We start from the raw sequence: 23333 nt of genomic DNA on the forward strand, positions 1-23333 counted from the left end.
CGCCTGGGTGGCTCAGATGGTTAAGCGTCTGCCTTCGGCTCAGGTCATGATCCCAGGGTCCTGGGATCGAGTCCCACATCGGGCTCCCTGCTCCTTGGGAGCCTGCTTCTCCCTCTGCCTCTCTCTCTCTCTCTGTCTCTCATGAATAAATAAATAAAATCTTAAAAAAAAAAAAAAAAAGATTTAAAATCAAAATCTACCTAATCAGAGGACCCCTCTTAAAAATTACTTAAATCCAGTCACTGCAAACTCCTCTGGTTTACTAACCTAAAACTGCAACTCAGCCTTGGACAACCTCATTTATATAAACAAGTATCAATTTCAAATTCTGAGCTGGGAGCAACACTTCAGCAGAGAACTGAAAAGTGCTCTTTGAAGAACTGAAAAAGATTTGCTAAGAAGTTTCACAGCAGGGGTACCGGGTGGCTCAGTCAGTTGAGCATCCGACTCTTGGTTTCAGCTCAGGTCATGATCTCAGGGTCCTGAGATCGAGCCCTGCATCAGGCTCCCCACTCAGCGGGGAGTCTGCTGGAGATTCTCTCCCTCTGCCCCTCCCCCTACTCAAGTTCTCTCTCTCTCTAAAATAACTAAATAAATCTTTTAAAAAAAGTTTCATAGCAACACTGCAATAATTAACAAATAATAAAGACAATTCCCAAAGCACATGAAAAAAGAAGTCTCATGGGAGCCAAGCCTTTATTGTGTAAGCCCTTGGCCTGACAGGTTTCTATGAATGAAGCCATGTTGGTAGACGTGACCTTTCTTTATGGATTGGGCAGCTTTGCCCAGAGGAAACCTGTTCCACAGGTCACAAGCTGTACTTCAAATGCTGTAAGACAGAGTAGATAAGAAAGTACATGTGATTCAGAATAACGCAATCTCACCATTGGGTATAGAAGGTTTTCGAGATAAGTAGCAGTGGTCCAAGGAACCTTATGTTTATAAAACTTTCAAAACCAATAACCTCGGGGCGCCTGAGTGGCTCAGTCAGTTAAGCATCTGCCTTCACCTCAGGTCATGATCCTGGGGTCCTGGGATCAAGTCCCATGTCAGGATCCCTGCTCAGCGGGGAGTTTGCTTTTCCCTCTCTCTCTGCCCCACCCCCTGCCCATGCTCTCTCTCTCACACACGCTCCCTCAAATAAATAAAATCTTTAAAAAAACAAAAACAAAAAACCTCAATACTATTTAAACAGTTCCAGGGGAGGGATGGTGGAAAATTAATTAATTAGTTAATAATTAAATAAACAGTTCCAGACCAAATAAAAAGGTGGAAAGTTTCCCAATTTATTCAAGATGACTAGATAACCCACAACAACGCCAAAACTGTGCAAGGATAGCGCAATTACTAAACACACTGTGCCAAACTCACTAATATAAATGCAAAAATAAAATATTAGTGAATAGAAGTCAGCAGTACATTCAAAGAACAATACACTGTGACAAAAGAAGATTTATTCCAGGAATACAGAGATGATCATTATTGGAAAAGCTATTAATAGATTAAAAGGGAAAAGCCATATGGTTACTCTTATAACCATAATGGTTAATACATTTAATATACATTCCTGACTAAAAATCTTAGTCAACTAGGATTTAATTTGATAGAAATGTCTTAACTTAAAAGAGTGTTTATCAGAAACCACCACCCTGGGTAGTAAAACAATGAGGCAATTTCTAGTAAAGTTGAGAACAATACAAGGATGCATGTTCTCATAGCTATTATTTAGCATTAGCTAGAAGATTCTAGACAACATGGAAAGAGGTGAGAACAAAATGAGCTATAAATCCAGGAAGAAAGGGAACAAATGTTACCACTGCCAGTAACTCTAACAGAATCCACTGAAAAACAAATATGAAATAGTTTGAAAGCAATATTAAAACAAATACAAATAACGGGACTTTGGCAAAGCATACCCAAATACAAGAACATAGAAAAACTAGTGGTTTTTGATGTATCTGAAAGAACAAGTATGGTAGGCTGAAAATGTGCCCCCCCACCAAATGTCCACATCCATCTGTGACCATGTTACCTTACATGGCAGAAGGACTTCGCAATGTGATTAAGACAGGGAGATTATCCAGGATTATCTAGATGAGCCTACTGTAGTGACCACAGTCCTTATAAGAGAGAAACAAAAAGATCAGGGTTGGAGAGCCGATTTAAGGACAAAAGTAGCAGTTAAGCCAAGGAGCTTCAAAAATGGAGAATGGGGCCACAAGACAAGGATGTAGATGGGATCTAGAAACTGGAAAGGACAAAGAAATGGATTCTCTTCCCCAGCCTCCAGAATGAAGACAAGTCTGCTGCCACAGTAATTTTAACACAGTGGAACTGTTTCAGACTTCTGACCTCTAGAAGTATAATAAATTCACATTGTTTTAAGCCACTAAATTTGCCGTAATTTGTCATACTAGCAATAGGAAACTGAAACAACAAATAAAATACAACAAAAAGGCGCAGCACCCAGCCACTGCAGCGCGCTGCAGCCACCAGGTGCACAGCTGCCTCCCTCCACACACTGCACCCAGCCTCGTGCCCCAAGCAGCCCCAGCTTGCAGCCCCCAGCTACTGCAGCACTTCGGGGCATCCAGCAGAGGACTAGTGACCCAGCGCAAATTTTGCTAATACCACCTCCTGCTCTCAAGTTCCCCAGCAGGCACGCCTATCCTGCCTGGGTCCCACTAACACCACAGAGAGCAAACACAGCCCACAACAGGCAGAGAGTCAGTGCAGACAACTACACGGAAAGAAAAGAGACTCAGACACAAGAGCAGGCTACACACATAGCAACACACAGAGGATACTCTCCTGGAGTGCCAGGTTCTGGCGAACAGGCGACACTGCACTGTAGGGTACTCCGAGACCTCTTCTTCAGAAAGTCACTACTTTCAAGAGTATAAGACATAGCTGACTTCCTTAACACACAGAAACAGACACAGAGAGGCAGACAAAATGAGGAGACAGAGAAATTTATCCCAAATGAAAGGACAGGACAAAGCCACGGCCAGAGATCTAAGCAAAACAGATATAAGTAACATGCCTAATAGAGAATTTAAAGCAATGATCCTAAGGATACTCACTGGACTTAAGCAAAGAGTGGAAGACATGAGTGAGACCCTTAAGGCAGAGATAAGGAATAACATAGCAGAGATAAAGACCTCAATAAATGAAATGAGAAACACATTTGATGGAATGAACAGCAGAATGGAAGAAATAAAGGAACAAATTAGTGACCTAGAAGACAGAATAAAGGGAAGTAACCAAGCTGAACAAAAGAAAGAAAAAAGAACTATGCAAAATGGGAATAAACTTAGGGAACTCAGTGACTCCATCATATGTAATGACATTTGTGTCATAAGAGTCCCAGAAGAAGAAGAGAGAGAAAGGGGACAGAGAATTTATTTGAAGAAATAATAACTTGACACACCTGGGTGGCTCAGTTGGTAAAGCATCTGCCTCTGGCTTGGATCATGATCCCAGGATCTTGGTATTGAGCCCCATATCAGGCTCCCTGCTCAGTGGGGAGTCTACTTCTCCCTCTCCCTCTATCCCTCCCCCTGCTCATGCTCTCTCACTCTCTCTCAAATAAATAAATAAATAATCTTAAAGAAAGAAAGAAAGGAAAAAAGTAAAAAGAACAGAAAAGAAAAGAAATAGTAACTGAAAGCATCTGCCTTCGGCTCAGGTCATGATCCCAGAGTCCTGGAATCGGGCCCCACGTAGGGCTCCCCGCTCGGTGGGAAGCCTGCTTCTCCCTCTCCCACTCCCACTGCTTGTGTTCCCTCTCTTGCTGTATCTCTCTCTGTCAAATAAATAAATAAAATCTTTAAAAAAAAAAAAAATAATAATAATAATACAATAATAGTAAAGGACTTTAACACCCCACTTACATCAATAGACAGATCATCTAAATAGAAAATCAACAAGGAAACAGTGGCTTTGATTGACACACTGGAATAGATGGATTTAAGAGATATATTCAGAACATTCCATACTAAAACAACAGAGTACACATTCTTTGCAAGTGCACACGGAACATTCTCCAGAATAGATGACATATTAGGCCACATAACCAGCCTCAACAAATTCAAAAACACTGAAGTCATACCATGCATCTTTTCTGACCACAATGCTATGAAACTAGAAGTCAACTGTAAGAAAAAATCTGGAAATACCACAAATACATGGAGGTTAAATAACATGCCACTAAACAATGAATGGGTCAATGAGGAAATAAAAGAAGAAATAAAAAAGCACATGGAAACAAATGAAAACAAAAACACAAAGGTCCAAAACCTTTGGGATGCAGCCAAAGTGATTCTAAGAGGGAAGTTTATAGCAATATAGACCTACAAAAAAAACTTCATATAAACAACCTAACCTTACACCTAAAGGAGCTAGAAAAAGAACAACAAACAAAACCTAAAAGCAAGAGAAGGAAGGAAATAAAGATGAGAGCACAGGGCGCCTGGGTAGCTCAGTTAAGTGTCTGACTCTTGATTTCAGCTCAGGTTATGATCTCAGGGTTGTGAGACTGAGCCCCATGTTGGGCTCCACACTCGGCATGGATCCTGCTTAAGATTCTCTCTCTCTTCCTTTGCCCCTCCCCCCTGCTCATGCGTGCTCACTCTCTCTCTCTCTTGCTCTTTCATTCTCTCTCTCTCTCTTAAAAAATTTTAAAAAATTAAAATAAAGATGAGAGGGCACCTGGGTGGCTCAGTTGGTTAAGCGACTGCCTTCAGCTCAGGTCATGATCCTGGAGTCCTGGGATCGAGTCCCGCATCGGGCTTCCCGCTCAGTGGAGAGTCTGCTTCTCCCTCTGACCCTCCCCCATCTCGTGCTCTCTCTCTCTATCTCATTCTCTCTTAAATAAATAAAATCTTTAAAAAAATAAAAAATAAAAATAAATAAAATAAAATAAAGATGAGAGCAGAAATAAAGATATAAAAACAACAACAATAACAAAAAAAAAAACCTCCATAATAGAACAGATCAATGAAACCAGGAGCTGGTTCTCTGGGGGAAAAAAAAAATTGATAAATCTCTAGCCAAGTTTATCAAGAAAAAAAAGAGAAATGACTTAAATAAATAAAATCACAAATGAGAGAGGAGAAATAGCAACCAACACCATCAAAATACAAACAGTTGGAAGAGAATATTATGAAAAACTATACGCCAATAAATTGGACAACCTAGAAGAAATGGATAAATTCCTAGAAATATGTAAACTACCACAACTTTGAACAGACCAATAACCAGCCAAGAAATTGAATCAGTAATCAAAAAGCTCCCAACAAACAAAAGTCCAGGACCAGATGGCTTCATAAGTAAATTCTACCAAACATTTAAAGACAAATTAATACTTGTTCTTCTCAACCTCTTCCAAAAAGAAGAAAAGGAAGGAAAAGTTCCAAATTCATTCTATGAAGCCAGTATCAACCTGATATCAAAACTGGATAAAGACACCACTAAGAAAGACAACTAAAGGCCAATATCCCTGATGAACATAGATGCAAAAATCCTCAACAAAATACTAGCAAACTGAATCCAACAATACATTAAAACAATCATTCACCACGATCAACTGGGATTTATTCCCAGGATGCAAGCATGGTTCAAAATTCAAATATCAATCAATGTGATACATCACATCAATAAGAGAAAGGATAAGAATCATATAATCACTTCAATAGATGCAGAAAAAGCATTTGACAAATACAACATCCATTCATGACAAAAATCCTCAACTCTGGTCTAGAGGGAACATACCTCAACATAATAAAGTCCTTATATGAAAAACCCATAGCTAACTCATCCTTAATGGGGAAACACTGAGAGCCTTTCCCCTGAGGTTAGGAACAAGACAAGGATGTCCACTCTCAACACTTCTATTCAATATAGTACTGGAAGTCCTAGCCACAGCAATCAGACAACAAAGAGAAATATTATTAAGGCATCCAAACTGGTAAGGAAGAAGTAAAGCTTTCACTATTTGCAGATGGCATAATACTATATGTATAATACCCTAAAGACTCCACCAACAAACTGCTAGAACTGATAAACGAATTCAGTAAAGTTGCAAGATACAAAATCAACGTACGGAAATCAGTTGCATTTCTATACACCAATAACGAAGCAGCAGAAAGAGAAATTAAGAAAACGATCCGATTTATAATTGCACCAAAAATAACTAGATACCTAGGAATAAACCTAACCATAGAGGTGAAAGACTTGTGCTCTGAAAACTATAAAACACTGATGAAAAAAATGGAAGATGACACAAAGAAATGGAAAGACACTCCATGCTCATGGATTGGAAGAACAAATATTGTTAAAATGTCTATACTACCCAAAGCAGTCTACACATTTAATGGAACCCCTATCAAAATACCAACAGCACTTTTCACAGAACTAGGACAAACAATTCTTAAATTTGTATGGAACCACAAAAGACCCCGAATAGCCAATGCAACCTTGAAAAAGAAAAGCAAAGCTGGAGACATCACAATTCCAGACTTCTATGATATTGGCCAAAAATGGACACACAGATCAATGGAACAGAATAGAAAACCCAGAATTAAATCCACAATTTTATGGTCAATTAGTCTTTGACAAAAGAAGAAAGACTATACAATGGGAAAAGGACAGTCTCTTCAACAAATTGTGTTGGAAAAACTGGACAGCAACATGCAAAAGAAAGAAACTGGGGGCGCCTGGGTGGCTCAGTCGTTAAGCGTCTGCCTTCGGCTCAGGTCATGATCCCAGGGTCCTGGGATCGAGCCCCGCATCGGGCTCCCTGCTCTGCAGGAAGCCTGCTTCTCCCTCTCCCTCTCCCCCTGCTTGTGTTCTCTCTCTGGCTGTCTTTCTCTGTCAAATAAATAAATAAAATCTTTAAAAAAAAAAAAAAAAAGAAAAAGAAAAAGAAAAACTGGACCTAGACCATACACAAAAATAAATTCAAAGTGAATGGAAGACCTAAATGTGAGACGTAAAACCATCAAATCGTAGAGGAGAACACAGGCAGCAACCTTTGACACTGGCTGTTGCAACTTTTTTCTAAATATGTCTCCCCAAGGCAAGAGAGACAAAAGCAAAAAATAAACTACTGGGACTACATCAAAATAAAAAGCTTCTTCACAGCGAAGGAAACAATCAACAAAAAAGGCAACCTACAGAATGGGAGAAGATATTTGCAAATGACATATCTGGTAAAGGGTTAGTATCCAAAATATAAAAAGAACTTACAAAACTCAACACCCCAAAACCAAATAATCCAATTAAAAAATGGGCACAAGACATGAACAGGCATTTCTACAAAGAAGACATACAGATGGCAAACAGACACATGAAAAGATGTTCAACATCAGTTACCATCAGGGAAATGCAAATCAAAACCACAATGAGATATCACATTACATCTGTCAGAATGGCTAAAATCAACAACACAAGAAACAACAGGTGTTGGTGAGGATGTGGAGAAAAAGGAACCCTCATGCATTGTTGGTGGGAATGCACACTGGTCCAGCCACTGTGGAAAAGAGTATGGAGGCTCCTCAAAAAGTTAAAAATGGAACTACCTATGATCCAGCAATCACACTACTTGGTATTTACCCAAAGAATGCAAGAACACTAATTCAAAGGGATGCATGCACCCCTATGTTTATAGCAGCATTATCTACAATTGCCAAATTATGGAAGCAGCCCAACTGTCCATCCATTGATGAATGGATAAAGAAGATGTGGTATATATACACAATGGAATATTACTCGGCCATAAAAATGAATGAAATCTTACCATTTGCAATGACATGGATGGAGCTACAGAGTATTATGCTAAGTGAAATAAGTCAGAGAAACAAATACCATAGGACTTCACTCATATGTGGAATTTAAGAAACAGAACAGGGCGCCTGGGTGGCTCAGTCGTTAAGCGTCTGCCTTCGGCTCGGGTCGTGATCCCAGGGTCCTGGGATCGAGCCCCACATCGGGCTCCCTGCTCCGCGGGAAGCCTGCTTCTCCCTCCCACTCCCCCTGCTTGTGTTCCCTCTCGCGCTGTGTCTCTCTCTGTCAAATAAATAAAATCTTTAAAAAAAAAAAGAAACAGAACAAATGTGCAAAGGGAAAAAAAAGAGAAAGAGAAATCAAGAAACAGATTTTTAACTATAGTGAACAAACCGATGGTTACCAGAGGGGAGGTGGGTGGGGAGATGGGGGAAATAAGTGATAGGGATTAAGGAGTACACTTGTCATGATAAGCACTGGGTGATGTATAGAATTGTTGAATCACTATATTGTATACCTGAAACTAATATAACACTGTATTAAAACTCTAAAAAAATGAAATGAAATGAAATGAAATTAAAAGATCCCTATCCACGAGAGAAGAAACCACAAACAAACTTCAAATAAGTAGAATAGAAATTGATGTATTAGAAATAAATCTAACTAGAAATGTCCAAGACTTATGAAGATTTTTTTTTTTTCCTGAAGGACAGAAAAGAAAACAATAGAGAAATGCCACATCCATGAATGGAAAGACTCAAAAGTGAACCTTCTTGGAATATGTTTACACATTCATTCAATTACTATTCAGGAAGTTCTTACCATGCACCGGCATGCTTTAGGGGCTAAGGATAAAGTGGGGAGGAAAAAAGTCCCTGAATCTCAGGGAATTCATCCTCATGAAAAAGCTGGAAAATAAGTAAGTAAACAAATAAATAAAAAATATAATCTTGTGCGCTGGGAAAGACTGAAGAAAAGCATTGCAGGAGGATAGAAAGCATGGCCAGGGAAAGCTCTCCGTGGAGATGATTTGTGAGCAGAGAACTGAGGGGTGTGAGTGAGTCACCAAGAATGGAGGAAGAGGGCTAAGAGGTGGCTCCAAGGTCAACATCCCACATGCAGGAATCAGCTTGTCACACTCACAGAACAGGAAGCAATTACTGCTAAATTTCTTTGAAAAGATTAACGAGAATAGCAGGAAGAAAACTGAATTAAAAATATTGGAAGAGGCCATAAGCAGGTACTGGGACCTATTATAAAGTTACAACAGTGTTTCTCAACCTTTTATCATTACAGTCCCACAAGGAGACTTTTAAAACATTTTCCCCCTAATCTCTCGCCTTCTATAAAATTTTAATACTCCTGATATGCTGTATGCTTATGTACTATATGTTTATCTATGCTTCATATATAAAAAGAATATTTTCTTGCCCCTCAAGAACCAATTTTTGCCCTTTTGTGGGTGATTTTGCCTCCCAGGCGTGACACCACCCCCACTGAGAATTAAATAAAATTGTCTCACTGGTTAAATTCCATTCCATCTTGGTCAGAGAGCAACTCTCACCCTAAGTCTCCTTCTCTCCAATCAGGAGGGTTATGGTTTGAACCACAGGCAGGCTGAACCCCCGATGTGTTCGCTGGGGAGAAAAGGATCCCTGAAAGAGCTAGTCCTGAATCCCTTCCTACCCTGCTCTGACCCTTTGCTATGTTCTGTGAGTGTGACAAGCTGATTCCTGCATGAAAGTACATGCCCTGTCCCTCATACAAGTATTCCTTCTCTGGCTCATTTTTAGTGGTCACTCTGCCTTCTCTTTCTCTCCTTTCCCCACCCAGAAGGCCCATCTAATCTAGAATCCTGAAGCTGAAAAACCAGACTTGCAAGAATGCCTCAGAGAAGAGAAAAGCTGGCTCTTAGTTCGAGTTCTTTGAAACTTTGTGCTTCACTCATGTGGGGAAGCCACTCTGGGTAAAGTCAATCATTACTTCCTCTGGGCTCCCATAGCACCTTCAAATACTGCAATTACACGTCATGCATTTTATTATTATTATTTTTTAAGATTCAAAGATTTGGTTTATTAGTTGAACATAGCTGCTTTATGGTGTGGAGAATTGGGTTCTAGTACTGGCTGTATTTGCTAGATTAGAAATATGGGCAAGTCATTTCACCTTCACTGAGCCTCAGTTTCTTTAGCTGTAAAATGGGGAGAGTAATAACTGCTTCAGAGGGATACAGTGAAGGTCAAAATAGATGGTCTAGGGCAAATAGTAATATCCTTAAGGAATAGTGGCAGTTTAGGGGCGCCTGGGTGGCTCAGCTGTTAAGCATCTGCCTTCGGCTCAGGTCATGATCCCAGGGTCCTGGGATCGAGCCCTGTATCGGGCTCCCTGCTCAGCGGGAAGCCTGCTTCTCCCTCTCCCACTCCCCCTGCTTGTGTTCCCTCTCTCACTGTGTCTCTCTCTGTCAAATAAATAAAATCTTAAAAAAAAAAAAAAAAAAAAAAGGAATAGTGGCAGTTTATGTTATTACTGTTAAAAGTTGCTAATTTGATGAAAAATAAAAAGCAATTTCATAGAGCATTTTGAAAAATGGTAGTGTACTTATTAAAGACTTTTCACTCAACTTTGAGCTCCCACTTAGTGCAATGGACCCCAATTTTTGCCCACAGGTTCATACTTCCCTTTTAATTTTAGAAATTATTTTGAAGTGTTTCACGTAAGAAATCTTTTATGCATTTAAATTGAGGAATTGGTTTTTAAGCCTCTAAAATATTAACTCTGCTAATAAACTAAAAATAATAACCAAATAAAAATGTTACTATAGTACAAAGAATAAATCTTCTTAAAGGTTTTACAAAGTATATTGAACATAAAAAAGGATAAAAGAAGCTTAGGTGCACTTATAAATATGCAGAACTGTGGATTATTGTTTTCCATACTGTTCACAAGGCATTTAGCACTCAATTATAGGGTGTTTGCTTAGGCACTGCTGTCATTGCTCTCATCACAGAGAAATCAGCTTTATCCCTTTTAAGACTATTTCAGAATTATTTCAAATAATGACAAAATACACTTGTTACATATCTATTACTTCAGCATTGTATTATTTTTGATCCTGTCTATTGCCGCACTGAACCGAGAGCTCCCTGAGGGGAGAGACTGATGTCTCGTTCATCTCTGCACTCCTCATGTCCCAGACAGTGGCAGGCACAGCATTCATGGTTGTTTCAATGTAAACAATCAGCAATAAGGAGAAAGCTGAGCAACTGATAGCATATTAGCCCAATGAAATACAGGTGCTCTGTATATGGCATGGTTTCTACCCTTACTATGTATTTGATCTAGAAGAGGAGTTACACCTTATGTCAGTATAACAAAAATACAAGAGCATATATAATAAATGTCATAAAGTAAATTTAAATAACAGTTAACATTTCATAGATGCTAATTATGCGTCAGGTGTTGTGCTGGTCCCCCATAACCCACTTAGTTTCACAACAAACCCATGACAGGTACTGTCATTCCCATTTTTACAATTAAAGTAACTTAGGCACATAAAGGTTAAGTAATTTGCCCAAAGGCACACAGATATAAGAGATCTGAGCTTTGAATTAGACAGCCTGACTCCAGAGTAACCATGCCAAGCTATTACCTATACTTCCTCCTGAAGCAGAGTATATGAATTCAGAAAGAAGATCTACTTTCAGTTGGGGAAACTGTGGAAGGAGGGATGAAGGGAATATTAGGAAAAATGGGGAGGGGATTCCAGGTGGAGGACATAGCACATGCAAAGATATGGGGGTGGAAAAGTTAGTGCTTGCGAAGTTATTCTAGATTAACGTTACAATTTGTTCAAGGATAATGGTGGCCAGTTAAATCCGAATCTCTCTCAACACATTTCCCAAAATACTCTTCAGATCAACAAGAACAAATAAAACAACATAAAACCAGTGCTGTCATCATAACCAGAAGACAGAGAATATAAGAAACTTTAAATTGCCTTTTAATAGAATAATAAATACCAAATTCCAGCAAAGCTGTTTCTCAACCTCCCATAAGTCACTGTCGAGAAGAGCAAGGGAAAGAGAAGAGGGAAACAAAGGGTCTGAACATGAGCTTGATTCACTCCCAGAAAGAGAAATTCCACCTTCAGCATGAAAATACTGAAAAGAAGATCTGGTATACCAGGGTACTGACTACAAGCAAAGGATGAAAGTCCAGGAGACTTCAGGTAGGGGTATGAGAAAGGCATTCCTTCTGGGAAAGAAGATGATTAAATGGAAAGAACTGGTGTCCTGTGGAGACTAAGCAGTGATGGGAAAAAAAGCAAGAGGGGAATGCAAGATCCTACAAAGCAAAGGAGAACCCCAAAATAAAAGAATATACCATTCATTCCCACTCTAACCAAAAAACAACAAAAATATCCTTTAAAGGCACTGCACTTCATTAAATGACAGAAGAGGGCACTCTTAACCTAGAAATATTATTAACCATTCTAAACTACCAATTCTATGGAATTAATATACAAAAGCAGTGTTCGTTGAAAGAAAGAAAGAAAGAAAGAAAGGGAAGAAAGAAAGAAAGAAAAGAAAGGAAAAGGAAAAGGAAAGGAAAGGAAAGGAAAAGAAAAAAGAAAAGAAAAGAAAAGTCAGCCAAGAAGGTGATAATCAAAACATCTCAGTTTGTGGGGCGCCTCTGCCTCAGGCTCAGGTCATGATTCCAGGGTCCTGGGATCGAGTCCCACATTGGGCTCCTTGCTCAGCAGGGAGCCTGCTTCTCCCTCTGCCTGCTGCTTCCCCTGCTTGTTTCTCTCTCTCTGACAAATAAATAAAATCTTAAAAAAAAAATCTCAGTTTGTGAAAAACTCTACATTTTTTTTTAATAATGCCCAAACAAGAATTAACATACACACACACACACAACAGTAACTCTGTAACACAATAAACTGAAATAAATATCCTCAAATAAGCATTGTGGGGTATGAGGAAAACACCTTGAGTCAGAAATTCAAAAACTAAGAACAGAAATGGACACAAAGCAGGCAGGCAATGAAACAAAAGTGACTGAATTCGGGAAACAGAAGGAAAAGGCAAATTCATACCAGAAATAAAGTCAAAATGTCATGGTACCCAAAGAAGGATAGATTAGAATAAAAAATTAATGAGGAAAATTGAAGAAAAACAGGAAAACAACCAAAAAGAATACAAATGATATTAAAAAGAAGTAAAAAGGAGCAAAAATCAAGTGGCTGAAATGGAATAAAAGCGAAGATCCAACATATGTATAATTAAAGTCTCTAAAGAAGAAAAACATTAAACAGAATTAATATTTAAAACTATAATCCAGGGCGCCTGGGTGGCTCAGTTGGTTAAGCGACTGCCTTCGGCTCAGGTCATGATCCTGGAGTCCCTGGATCGAGTCCCGCATCGGGCTCCCTGCTCAGCAAGGAGCCTGCTTCTCCCTCTGACCCTCCCCCCTCTCATGTGCTCTCTCTCTCTCATTCTCTCTGTCTCAAATAAATAAATAAAATCTTTAAAAAAAAAAAAAAAAACTATAATCCAGGTTAAATCTACAGAAATAAAAAGATCTGAATATAAGTACTGAAAGGACCCACTGTATACCTGAGAAAGTTCATCCAGAATAATCAAACCTAAGACTTAGCCAAGTAAAACTATTATACTTTAAAGATTAAGAAAAAAAAAAAATCCTCAGCATCTCCACTCAAATAAATAAATGAGATCCAAAGGCAAAAGAATTAAGTGGCATCAGACTTCTCAAAAGCTACATAAAAAGCAAGGCAACAAAAGAACTGAATTTTAAGATAACTCAAATCAAGAAATGTGAACAAAGAATTTTATATCCAGCCAAAACTATCTTTCAGGTATGAAGGCCCTTGAGACTTCTAAAATTTACATATATATATATACATACACTATTCAACATATGCAAGATCTAACTATATGCTGTTTACTAGAGGAACTCCTAAAACAAAGTGCTTCAGAGAGACTAAATATAAAGTGATCGGAGCGCCTGGGTGGCTCAGTCCGTTAAGCGACTGCCTTCGGCTCAGGTCATGATCCCAGGGTCCTGGGATCGAGCCCCGCATCGGGCTCCTTGCTCTGCAGGAAGCCTGCTTCTCCCTCTCCCTCTGCTGTTCCCCCTGCTTGTGTTCCCTCTCTCTCTCTCTCTGTCAAATAAATAAATAAAATCTTTAAAAACAAAACAACAACAAAAAAATAAATATAAAGTGATGGACAACAGCACAGCAGACAAATGCAAACCATATGAAAGTAGGGGTTGTAATCCCCACATAAGTAGAAGTCAAGCCAAAAAGCCTTTAATATGACAAAGAACAACACTTTTTAATGCAAAACGCCACAATTCACAATGAAGATAAAATGCAACCACCTTTATAAAGTAAAACAAAGCATAAGAAGGACTATAACAGGACGCCTGGGTGGCTCAGTCGGTTAAGCATCTTCCATCGGCTCAGGTCATGATTTCAGGGGTCCTGGGATCAAGTCCCTCATCAGGCTCCCGGCTCAACAGGGAATCTGCTTCTCCCTCTCCCTTTGCCCCTCCCCCCTGCTCATGTGTTCTCTGTCTCTCAAATAAATAAATAAAATCTTAAAAAAAAAAAAGGAATATAATAAATATGGAAGAAGAAATTAATGATATATTTGAGCAAGGGTCACCAACTTTTTTCTATAGAGGGTCAGAGAGTAACCATTTAAGTAAAAACCTTCTCGGCCAGTTCTGTCACACTACTCAACTCCATCTTTGTAGCACAAAAGCAGCCACGGATGTTATGTAAACAAACGACTTCGCCTTTAGTGTCCAATAAAACTTTATTATAGAAAACAGGTGCCAGGCCCGATGTGGCTCCCGAGACATAGCTGGCTAATCCCTGATGGAGATGGAGAAGAAAACAGTAGATCCAATTAATAGAATAAAACCTTGGCTTTTTGAAAATAATAAAACAGATGAACTGCTAGCCAACTTAATCTAGAAAAAAGGAAGAAAATACAAATAAAGGGAGAAATAATCATTGAAACAGAAGAAAATTCAAAAAGTTAAATGAAAGTACTTTGTAGACCACTCTGCAAATAAATTTGAATACACAGAGAAAATGGGTAATTCCTAAGAAAATAGTTTGCTAAAGCTGACCCCATTAAACTTAAAAAGTTTAAACAGACCATTTTCCATAGGGAAAAAAAAAAACTGAGAAAGTTATCAAGGAACTACCCCCCAAAAAAGCCCCCATGCCTGGGCTGTTTTGTGGGGAAATTCTACCTAACCATTGGACTCATATAGTCCAAATGCTATGTGAATTGTAATAATGAAGAAAACCTTTCAAATAATGAAGGGCATAATGATGAAGGAAACGTTTCAAATTCTTTTTATGAAACAAAGAAAATATTAAGCCCTAAACCTGATAAAGATGATACACAATAGAGAGAACTATAAACTAATATCACATATGAATATTGATGCAAAAATACTAAAGAAAATATTAGTGAACAGAATCCAACACCACAGAAGAAACAAATACACCATAACCAAGTGGGATTTATTTCAGGAAGAGAGAGAGAATGGGGGAGGGGGAAATGAGAGAAATTTGAAATCATACCAAAATTTAAAAGTTACAAGGAATTGAAATTAAAAAGAATATATTGTAGTTAGCTTTCCTTTGCACTGTATTAATGGACATTTTAGACTAAGGAGTTACGTGATCTTTTCTCTGATTTCAGCCTACAAGACGGCAGTCTTGGAGTCTCTCTGGGTACACATGATTAGAATATGGGGTAGTTCCAAAAAGAGTAGGATGAATCTACTGCCTCCAAAACCATTTAGGACCCATTTAGTGAAGGGCTCCAATTCTAAATAACTTATTCATCTTGATTTACCCCATGGGTTGGGTACTGCCTAGCTGGATCTACAATGTCATTATATTATCTTAAAAAGAAACAACCATTTACTACCCCCCCCCCATTTTTCACATATTGCAAATGCTCAGGTATTCCATGCAAAATAAATGTCATTTTTTTGGCTAGACCAATTGCAAGTATGAGTTTCTCAGGCTGATGGTTTATAAAAGCAGCAGAAAGACTTTGGACATAACTCTACTACCACAGAATACTGTTACAATATTTATCATTTTGTAGGAAACGGTCAGAAACAATGTTAAATTTTTTACGGTCTTTATTATCTTTTCTTTGTACTTCAATTCTGTAAACAGGAATCAGTTGGGGGGGAGTTTTATAAGGTCAACACAGATCTCAAATTATGCATGCTGTCAGAAAACTTGCAACAAAAAGCAAAAAAAAAAAAAGAAAACTTGCAACATAAACCACCGTAACAGTCACGGTTTTCTACCAGGCAATAGAGGGAAGACTATTCTGTTTCCCCCCCTTTTGATTTTTTTAAAAAATGTACCAACACTATTTTAGAAGTAAATGCATGTAATCCTCTGCTATAGAGAACAGAAAAGCAAGAAATCTTTTATTCCTAAATGATATAGTTTTTAAAACCCTAATCAGGAGCAGTCTAAATAGACGGTTGCCTTTGCAAGGGAAACAGTGTGAGAAAAAATGGCTAAGAATCAACTGTTTTGAAAACAAAGTCACTATTTTTATAACTGTTCTATGAACAGTGGTATCACTTTATTATCTTTAGTTGTCCTTGATGTACATTTTGCAAACAGTTTATCTTAGAAGAAACAAGAGGATATGACATTGTTCAAAGTTGGGAGTTTTACTGTTACTCTGTTGAAATTTTTCTTAAGACAAATTTGGTATCTGGTTACAACTACCATGAAATTTGCTTGCTGAAAGTATATGATCATATTATATGGAGAGAAATCTGGGGGGGGTTTAATCACTCATTCAACTATGCAGGGCAAATTCAAACGACTCCCTTGGTTCAGCTCTATAGGCTCAACCTTCTAACAGAGGTGGGCAGCCTTCTATTGAGGCACAGGTCCTCACATTCAACACAGAACAGCTGCTCCCTGGGTACTGGCCAGAGAGAACAATCTCAGGCTCAATGATACCTACCATTTATCAGATCTGAGTTGAGAGAAACAATATTTAGGAAACATGGACACCAGTCATTCCTCCAAATAGTCTACAATAATCTAATCCTACCCCTGAATCAAGCCAGATCAGCAGAGGACAGGCATTTTTAAGGCATCTTTCCTTGTCCACCACACACTGAACTGTGCTTTCCTATAATGTAATGAGACACATTGAGGGGCAATAAAAAAACAGCCTCATAAAATCCTCATAAAATGTTGCTCATACATTGTACTATCTAGGAAACCCCCATGGAATAAAAAATTCCTATCTAATCACATTGTTGAAAACAACTGTACTTCCCCTGAGAAACACCACTTTGTTGTAACCTTAAGGACAACGTAATGGCACCCTTTCTGACTGGATGGGTCAAAAACTAAACCTAAATTTGTGAGCCACTAATGAAAAAATAAATAAGTTATAAGAATACAGATTATCCTTAACCTTTCTTCTGCATCTTTTTTTATGTCCCTGACTTTGTTTTCATTCTTCTTTAGCTTACATATCTAACTTATTTTATTTTCTATACCCATGCAGGTCACTTAAAGTTTTTCCCAGAAGAAAGATGGGATATAAATAAATACTCTTTTGTTTTAAAAATTCTATATTTAATATTAATGTAATAAATCACAAAGGAAAAGATCAATAGTATTGACTATATAAAATCTAAAACTTCTGTATATCAAAAAAAAAACAAACAAAATGAAAAGAAACTATTAATCAAGAAAAATGTTTGACACAAATAATAATAAAACTCTTACTATATGAGTAAGTTGTAGATTATCAGTAAGAATACAAAATTGGATAGATGAAATAATGATGATAAATAAATTGGTCAAAAAATATGGATGTTGAAATAAATGAATTTGAAGGAACCCAGAATTGCTTTCCTAACATAGACTCCTAGAACTAGAGGAGAACTTTCCTGTTCAACCCTCTAACATTGCAGAAGCCAATTACCTTGCTCAAGTGTGTTAAAGGTTGCTATTTACCTGTCTTCCCAGGTGGCCTCTCTCCACTCCCTACTCACTAATTCTCAAGGAAGGAACAGTAAATATGTAATCTGACTGGTAGGAGACTCCCATTCCTTGGGTCACATCTCCTAGTGGGTAGAGTTCATATATTATAGGTCACTGCCCAAACAAGATGCAGATTCTTGCTTTCTGGGAGCTGTGCATAGGACGAGACCAGGAGAGAACGAAATAAAGTGAAGGAAATCACACCAAGGAGAAGAAAATCTGAAATCCTATTGGTCCAGCTAGAAAAAAATATGATAAGGAAAAGGAAATACATCCAAATGTAACTACTCTAAAGAGCCCAGAAAAGATAGGAATATTTACTAGGTTCAGGGAAGGTGGTTCAAAATCATCAAAGAGAGGAATAACGGGACTATTTTGGAGGAGAGACTAAAAGGACACTTCCCCCAACAGGTGCCCAGATCCAGGTATCATTCTATCAAGAAAGGTCTTCTACAGGTTTTAAATAGAGACACCAGAGTCAACATTAATGGGGCACTCCTCAGTAACTACAATTGTGATGCTATGTAGTTTCAGAAAATGTGGACACATTAAGAAAAGAATGGCTAGAAAAATCGGAGCAGAATTCTTCAAGCATTGTTAAATTAGTTTCAGGTAACACTGTTCTTGTAGCAGGTACAGCACTGGCTTGAAGGAAACCTGCCTGGGAAATGCAGGGAGTTAGAACTTGAGGAAGAAGGAAAAGAATAACAGAGATGCATGAAAGAGAATCCAGGGAGAATGACAAATGATCAGACCCAGGCCTGGGTTACAGGTTGAACAGAATAGAAACATATACCTTCTAATGAAATGAAAGGTGGGCAGAATTTATTTGAATACTGAATGATGGTAGCAGACCCAGAACTGTCTGACATCATTCTCTCTCCATGGAGATTCCCTGGCTGAATCCAAAGTAGGATGTTAGGAGAACAAAAATCTAAGTGTGAAAACAAAAACCAAATATAGGGAAGGAAAGTCCTAATACCTAGCAAAAGGAATTGGCCAGACCTGGGGATAGAAAAGGAACAGAAATGAGGAGGATGGCAGGTGGAAAGCTTACGGTGGGAATCATCAGAGGAAGCTGAGCACTGGAGGCTTACCCAATGCAGAAAAGGATATGGTGGCCGGAAGGGATGCTGCAGTCCCCAACAAAAAAGCCCAGGCAGCTGAGTCTTATAAGTCAGTTCTAAGGAAAGTGGGCTTGGGTGAAAAACCACTAACCTAGGGCACTTCCTGGACGTCACTAGACCAGCGAAAGCACAAGTTCCAGAAACTCAAAGCAGCTCAAGGATCCACTGAGGGTATTTCTCCAGAAGACAAATGTGAAAACTCCTAAGCAGAAAGTAGCACTCAGAGGCAAGGCATTCAATAATAAGAACCCCAGAAGCTCAGAACTAAAACAATTCTCAGGATCTTTCTGGGGACAGAGAAATTTAGAGAAAAAAGCAGGAAACTGGGACAGTGAAGGAGGCATGCAAGAAGACACAGTTCTCTTGAAGCATTTCCTACTACTCCTCTCACTATAAGGTGGGGTATCCTGCCCACAAAGCAAGGAGGCTCTTTCACTAGAGATAAAGATCTTCAGCAATGGTGAACTGTGGATAGAAACAGGGCTTGAAGGAGAAATGAAAATGAGAAGGTTCTAAATCCTTGGGAAGGACACCAAGAAAGACCCAGAACCACCATGGCAAAGTTCTACAATTTTCAAGGGAAGAGAATTTCCCTCCCCACAAAACATATGGCAAGACTAGTGAGAGACAGAACCCAGTAACCTTATGAGAAGAGAGCACCTCCCAAACTAAGTTCAAATTCACAGGTGGTGGACTCCAAATTGCTTGGTAATCTAGAGAGGCTGAACTATCACATGCAAGATTATACTTACCATTGGTAATTCAGGATCCATGTTGTAAAGGAGAAGATAACTGTGGACTTACTTTCTAAATTTGACACCATGGGACCCTGACTGATACTCAAGCTACAGTTTAGATCCCATCTCCTACCACTTTCTCCAGCTCACTCTGCTCCAGCCATACTGACTTCCTTGATATTCCTAAAACATGCCAAGGACATGCCTCTTGCAAGACCTTGTCACTTGGTGTCCTCCCTGTGCATGGCTTACTCCCTCACTTCCTCCAGATCTGTGCTTAAATGTCACTTTATAATAGAGACCTTCCTGAAGACATGAACAGACATTTCTCCAAAGAAGACATACAAATGGCCAACAGACACGTGAAAAAATGCTCAACATCACTCAGCATCAGGGAAATACAAATCAAAACCACAATGAGAAACCACCTCACACCAGTTAGAATGGCTAAAATTAACAAGTCAGGAAACAACAGATGTTGTCGAGGATACAGAGGAAGGGGAACCCACTTACACAGCTGATGGGAAAGCAAGCTGGTACAGCTACTATTGAAAATAGTATGGAGGTTCTTCAAAAAGTTAAAAATAGAGCTACCCTAAAAAAAAAAAAAAAAATAGAGCTACCCTATGACCCAGCAATTGCACTAGTAGGTATTTACCCAAAGGATACAAATATACTGACCCAAAGGGGCACCTGCACCCCAATGTTTATAGCAGCAATGTCCATAATAGGCAAACTATGGAAAGAGCACAGATGTCCATCAATAGATGAATGGATAAAGGAGATGTGGCAGACACACACACACACACACACACACACACACTGGGATATTACTCAGCCATTAAAAAAAGGAATCCTCTGCGACGATATGGATGGAACTAGAGGGTATTAGGGTAAGCAAAATAAGTCAATCAGAGAAAGACAATTATCATATGATCTCATTGATATGTGGAATTTAAGAAACAGAACAGAGGATCATAGGAGAAGGGAGAGAAAAATAAAGTAAGATGAAATCAGAAGGGAGACAAACCATAAGACACTTTTAACTCTAGGAAACAAACTGAGGGTTGCTGGAAGGGAGGGGTTTTGGGGGGAGATGGGTAACTGGATGATGGGCATTAAGGAGAGCACGTGATGGAATGAGCATTGGGTATTATATGCAACTGATGAATCACTAAATTCTACCTCTGAAACTAATAATACAGTATATGTTAATTAAATGAATTTAAATAAAAATAAAATATAAATAAATATATTTTATATATAATGAACATATATGTATTTATACATATAGAGGCCTAAATATAATAAATATATATATTACATGTATAATATATATAAAATAGAGGCCTTCCCTGACCATCAGTTGTCACTCCCTTTGCCATGCTTTCTTCCCCACCTAACATGGGATTTATTTCCTTACTTGTTTATCTCTCTCTGCCATGACCCTCGAACAATTCCAACACCATGTCACCTGGGACTGTTTTACTGCTGCCACAATGTCAGCTATTAGAACCTGCTTGACACAGACTAGGAAAGAAATAAACATTTATTCAATGAATGCATTTATGCATCCGTGTCATTTGAAGTTTTTGCTCATGGTCCACAATTGACAAAAGCAAGGTGGGTCTGGACTGACTGTGCACTGGATTCTGAGAATATAATTTTGCTTTTTCCTTTTGCATAACTAATTAGTGAGAAGCAGCAGAAGTGCATTAAGAATGAGGGCCGTGGAGCCAGGGTCAAATCACCCTGTGTTCAAATCACTGGGTGTGTGATCCTGGACAAATTGTTTAATTTCTCTGTGCCTCATGATCTTTGTCTACAAAATGGGAACAATGGCAATGCTTTCCTCAGAAGGTTTGGTAGGTCTGAGTTGATTCAAAGAGGACACATTGTTTTGTTTTTTGTTTTGTTTTTGCTTTGTTTTTTGTTTTATTTTGTTTTTTGTTTTTTGCTCACTGCAATTTCTTTTTCTTTCTTTTTTCTTTTTTAAAGTTTTTATTTAAATTCCAGTTAGTTAACATACAGTGTGATATTAGTTTCAGGCATACAATACGGTGATTCAACACTTCCATGCATCACCCAGTGCTCATCACAACAAGTGCTCTCCTTCATCCCCATCACCTGTTTAACCCACCCCCCACCCACCTCCCGTCTAGTAACCATCAGTTTGCTCTCTATAGTTAAGTCTGTTTCTTGATTTGTCTCTCTCTCTCTTTTCTCCCTTTGCTCATTTGTTTCTTAAATCCCACATATGAGTGAAATCATATGGTATTTGTCTTTCTCTTACTGACTTATTTCTTTTTGTATTATACTCTCTAGCTCCATCCATGTTGTTGCAAATGGCAAGATTTCATTCATTTTTATTCAATTTTATAAATTCCAATATATATATATAGAGAGAGAGAGAGAGACAGAGAGACAGAGAGAGAGAGAGGGAGAGAAGGTGTGATATATATATGTGATATATGTGATTATGTGATATATATATATATATATCCATTCATCAATGACAGACACTTGGGCTACTTACACAATTTGACTATTGTAAATAATGCTATAAACATTGGGGTGCATGTATCCCTTTGAATTAGTGGTTCTTGCATTCTTTGGGTAAATACCCAGTAGTGTGATTGCTGGATTGCAGGGTAGTTCTACTTTTAACTTTCTGAGGAACCTCCAAACTGTTCTTTGAACTGGCTGTACTAGTTTGCATTCCCACCAGCAGTGCAAGAGGGTTCCCCCTTCTCTACATCTTCTCTAACACCTGTTGTTTCTTGTGTTGTTGATTTTAGCTATTCTGACAATATGAGGCGGTATGTCACTGTGGTTTTGATTTGCATTTCCTGATGATGAGTGATGGTGAACATCTTTCACTGTGTCTGTTGACCATCTGCATGTCTTCTTTGGAAAAATGTCTGTTCATGTCTCCTGCCCATTTTTTAATTGGTTTATTTGGTTTGGGGGTATTGAGTTTTATAAAATGTGTCATATATTTTGGATACTAACCCAAAGAGGGCACTTTAAACAGCCTGGCACATACTTAGTACTCAATAAACATAGCTATTATTGTCATCATCATTACTATGTGCTGGAAACTATTGTAAACATTTTACTTGTATTATGTCATGTAAAGATCAGTCAGAAGGTAACTGAGGCCTGGGAGCCAAGAAGAACATAGCTAATTTGTTGGCTCTTTTTAAAAAATGGAGGTGAAGTTCACACAACATAAAATTAACCACTTTCAAGTGTATACTTTAGTGACGTTTCTTAAGTTCGCAGTGTTGGGCAACCATCACATAATTCTGCTTTTCTTTTCTCAGAACAATGGTGAATACGGGAGAGAAGCATCAGGAAGACAGGAGCAGGACCTAACCTATTCAACTGCCTTCCTTCAAAGGTGGCAGCCCCTCCACCTGGTTGCCCATAAATTTGTCTGTTAAACCCAGTGGATTAGAGAACAAAAAAATCCTATGTCCCTTCCTACTAGAGAGAGCTGTGGAGTTGGCACAGTGGCCTCTAGCTGGCTTCTTCACAAGGCCAGATGGCCTTTCTAGGAAGTCTGACCTTCATGAGGCCACTGTTCTCTAT

At 38.6% G+C, this 23333-nt stretch overlaps 1 protein-coding gene across 1 annotated transcript in view; it reads right to left on the reverse strand.

The window, feature by feature from the left end:
• SUSD1 (sushi domain containing 1) overlaps positions 1-23333 on the reverse strand; it is a 122968-nt gene that overhangs the window by 32639 nt on the left and 66996 nt on the right. Inside the window, exon 11 of the mRNA XM_078061296.1 lies at positions 21214-21269. Coding sequence (XP_077917422.1) covers positions 21214-21269 — 56 coding nt within the window. The remainder of the gene's footprint in view (positions 1-21213; positions 21270-23333) is intronic.

Source organism: Halichoerus grypus, chromosome 14 (assembly GCF_964656455.1).
Source record: "Halichoerus grypus chromosome 14, mHalGry1.hap1.1, whole genome shotgun sequence".
NCBI lineage: Eukaryota > Metazoa > Chordata > Mammalia > Carnivora > Phocidae > Halichoerus > Halichoerus grypus.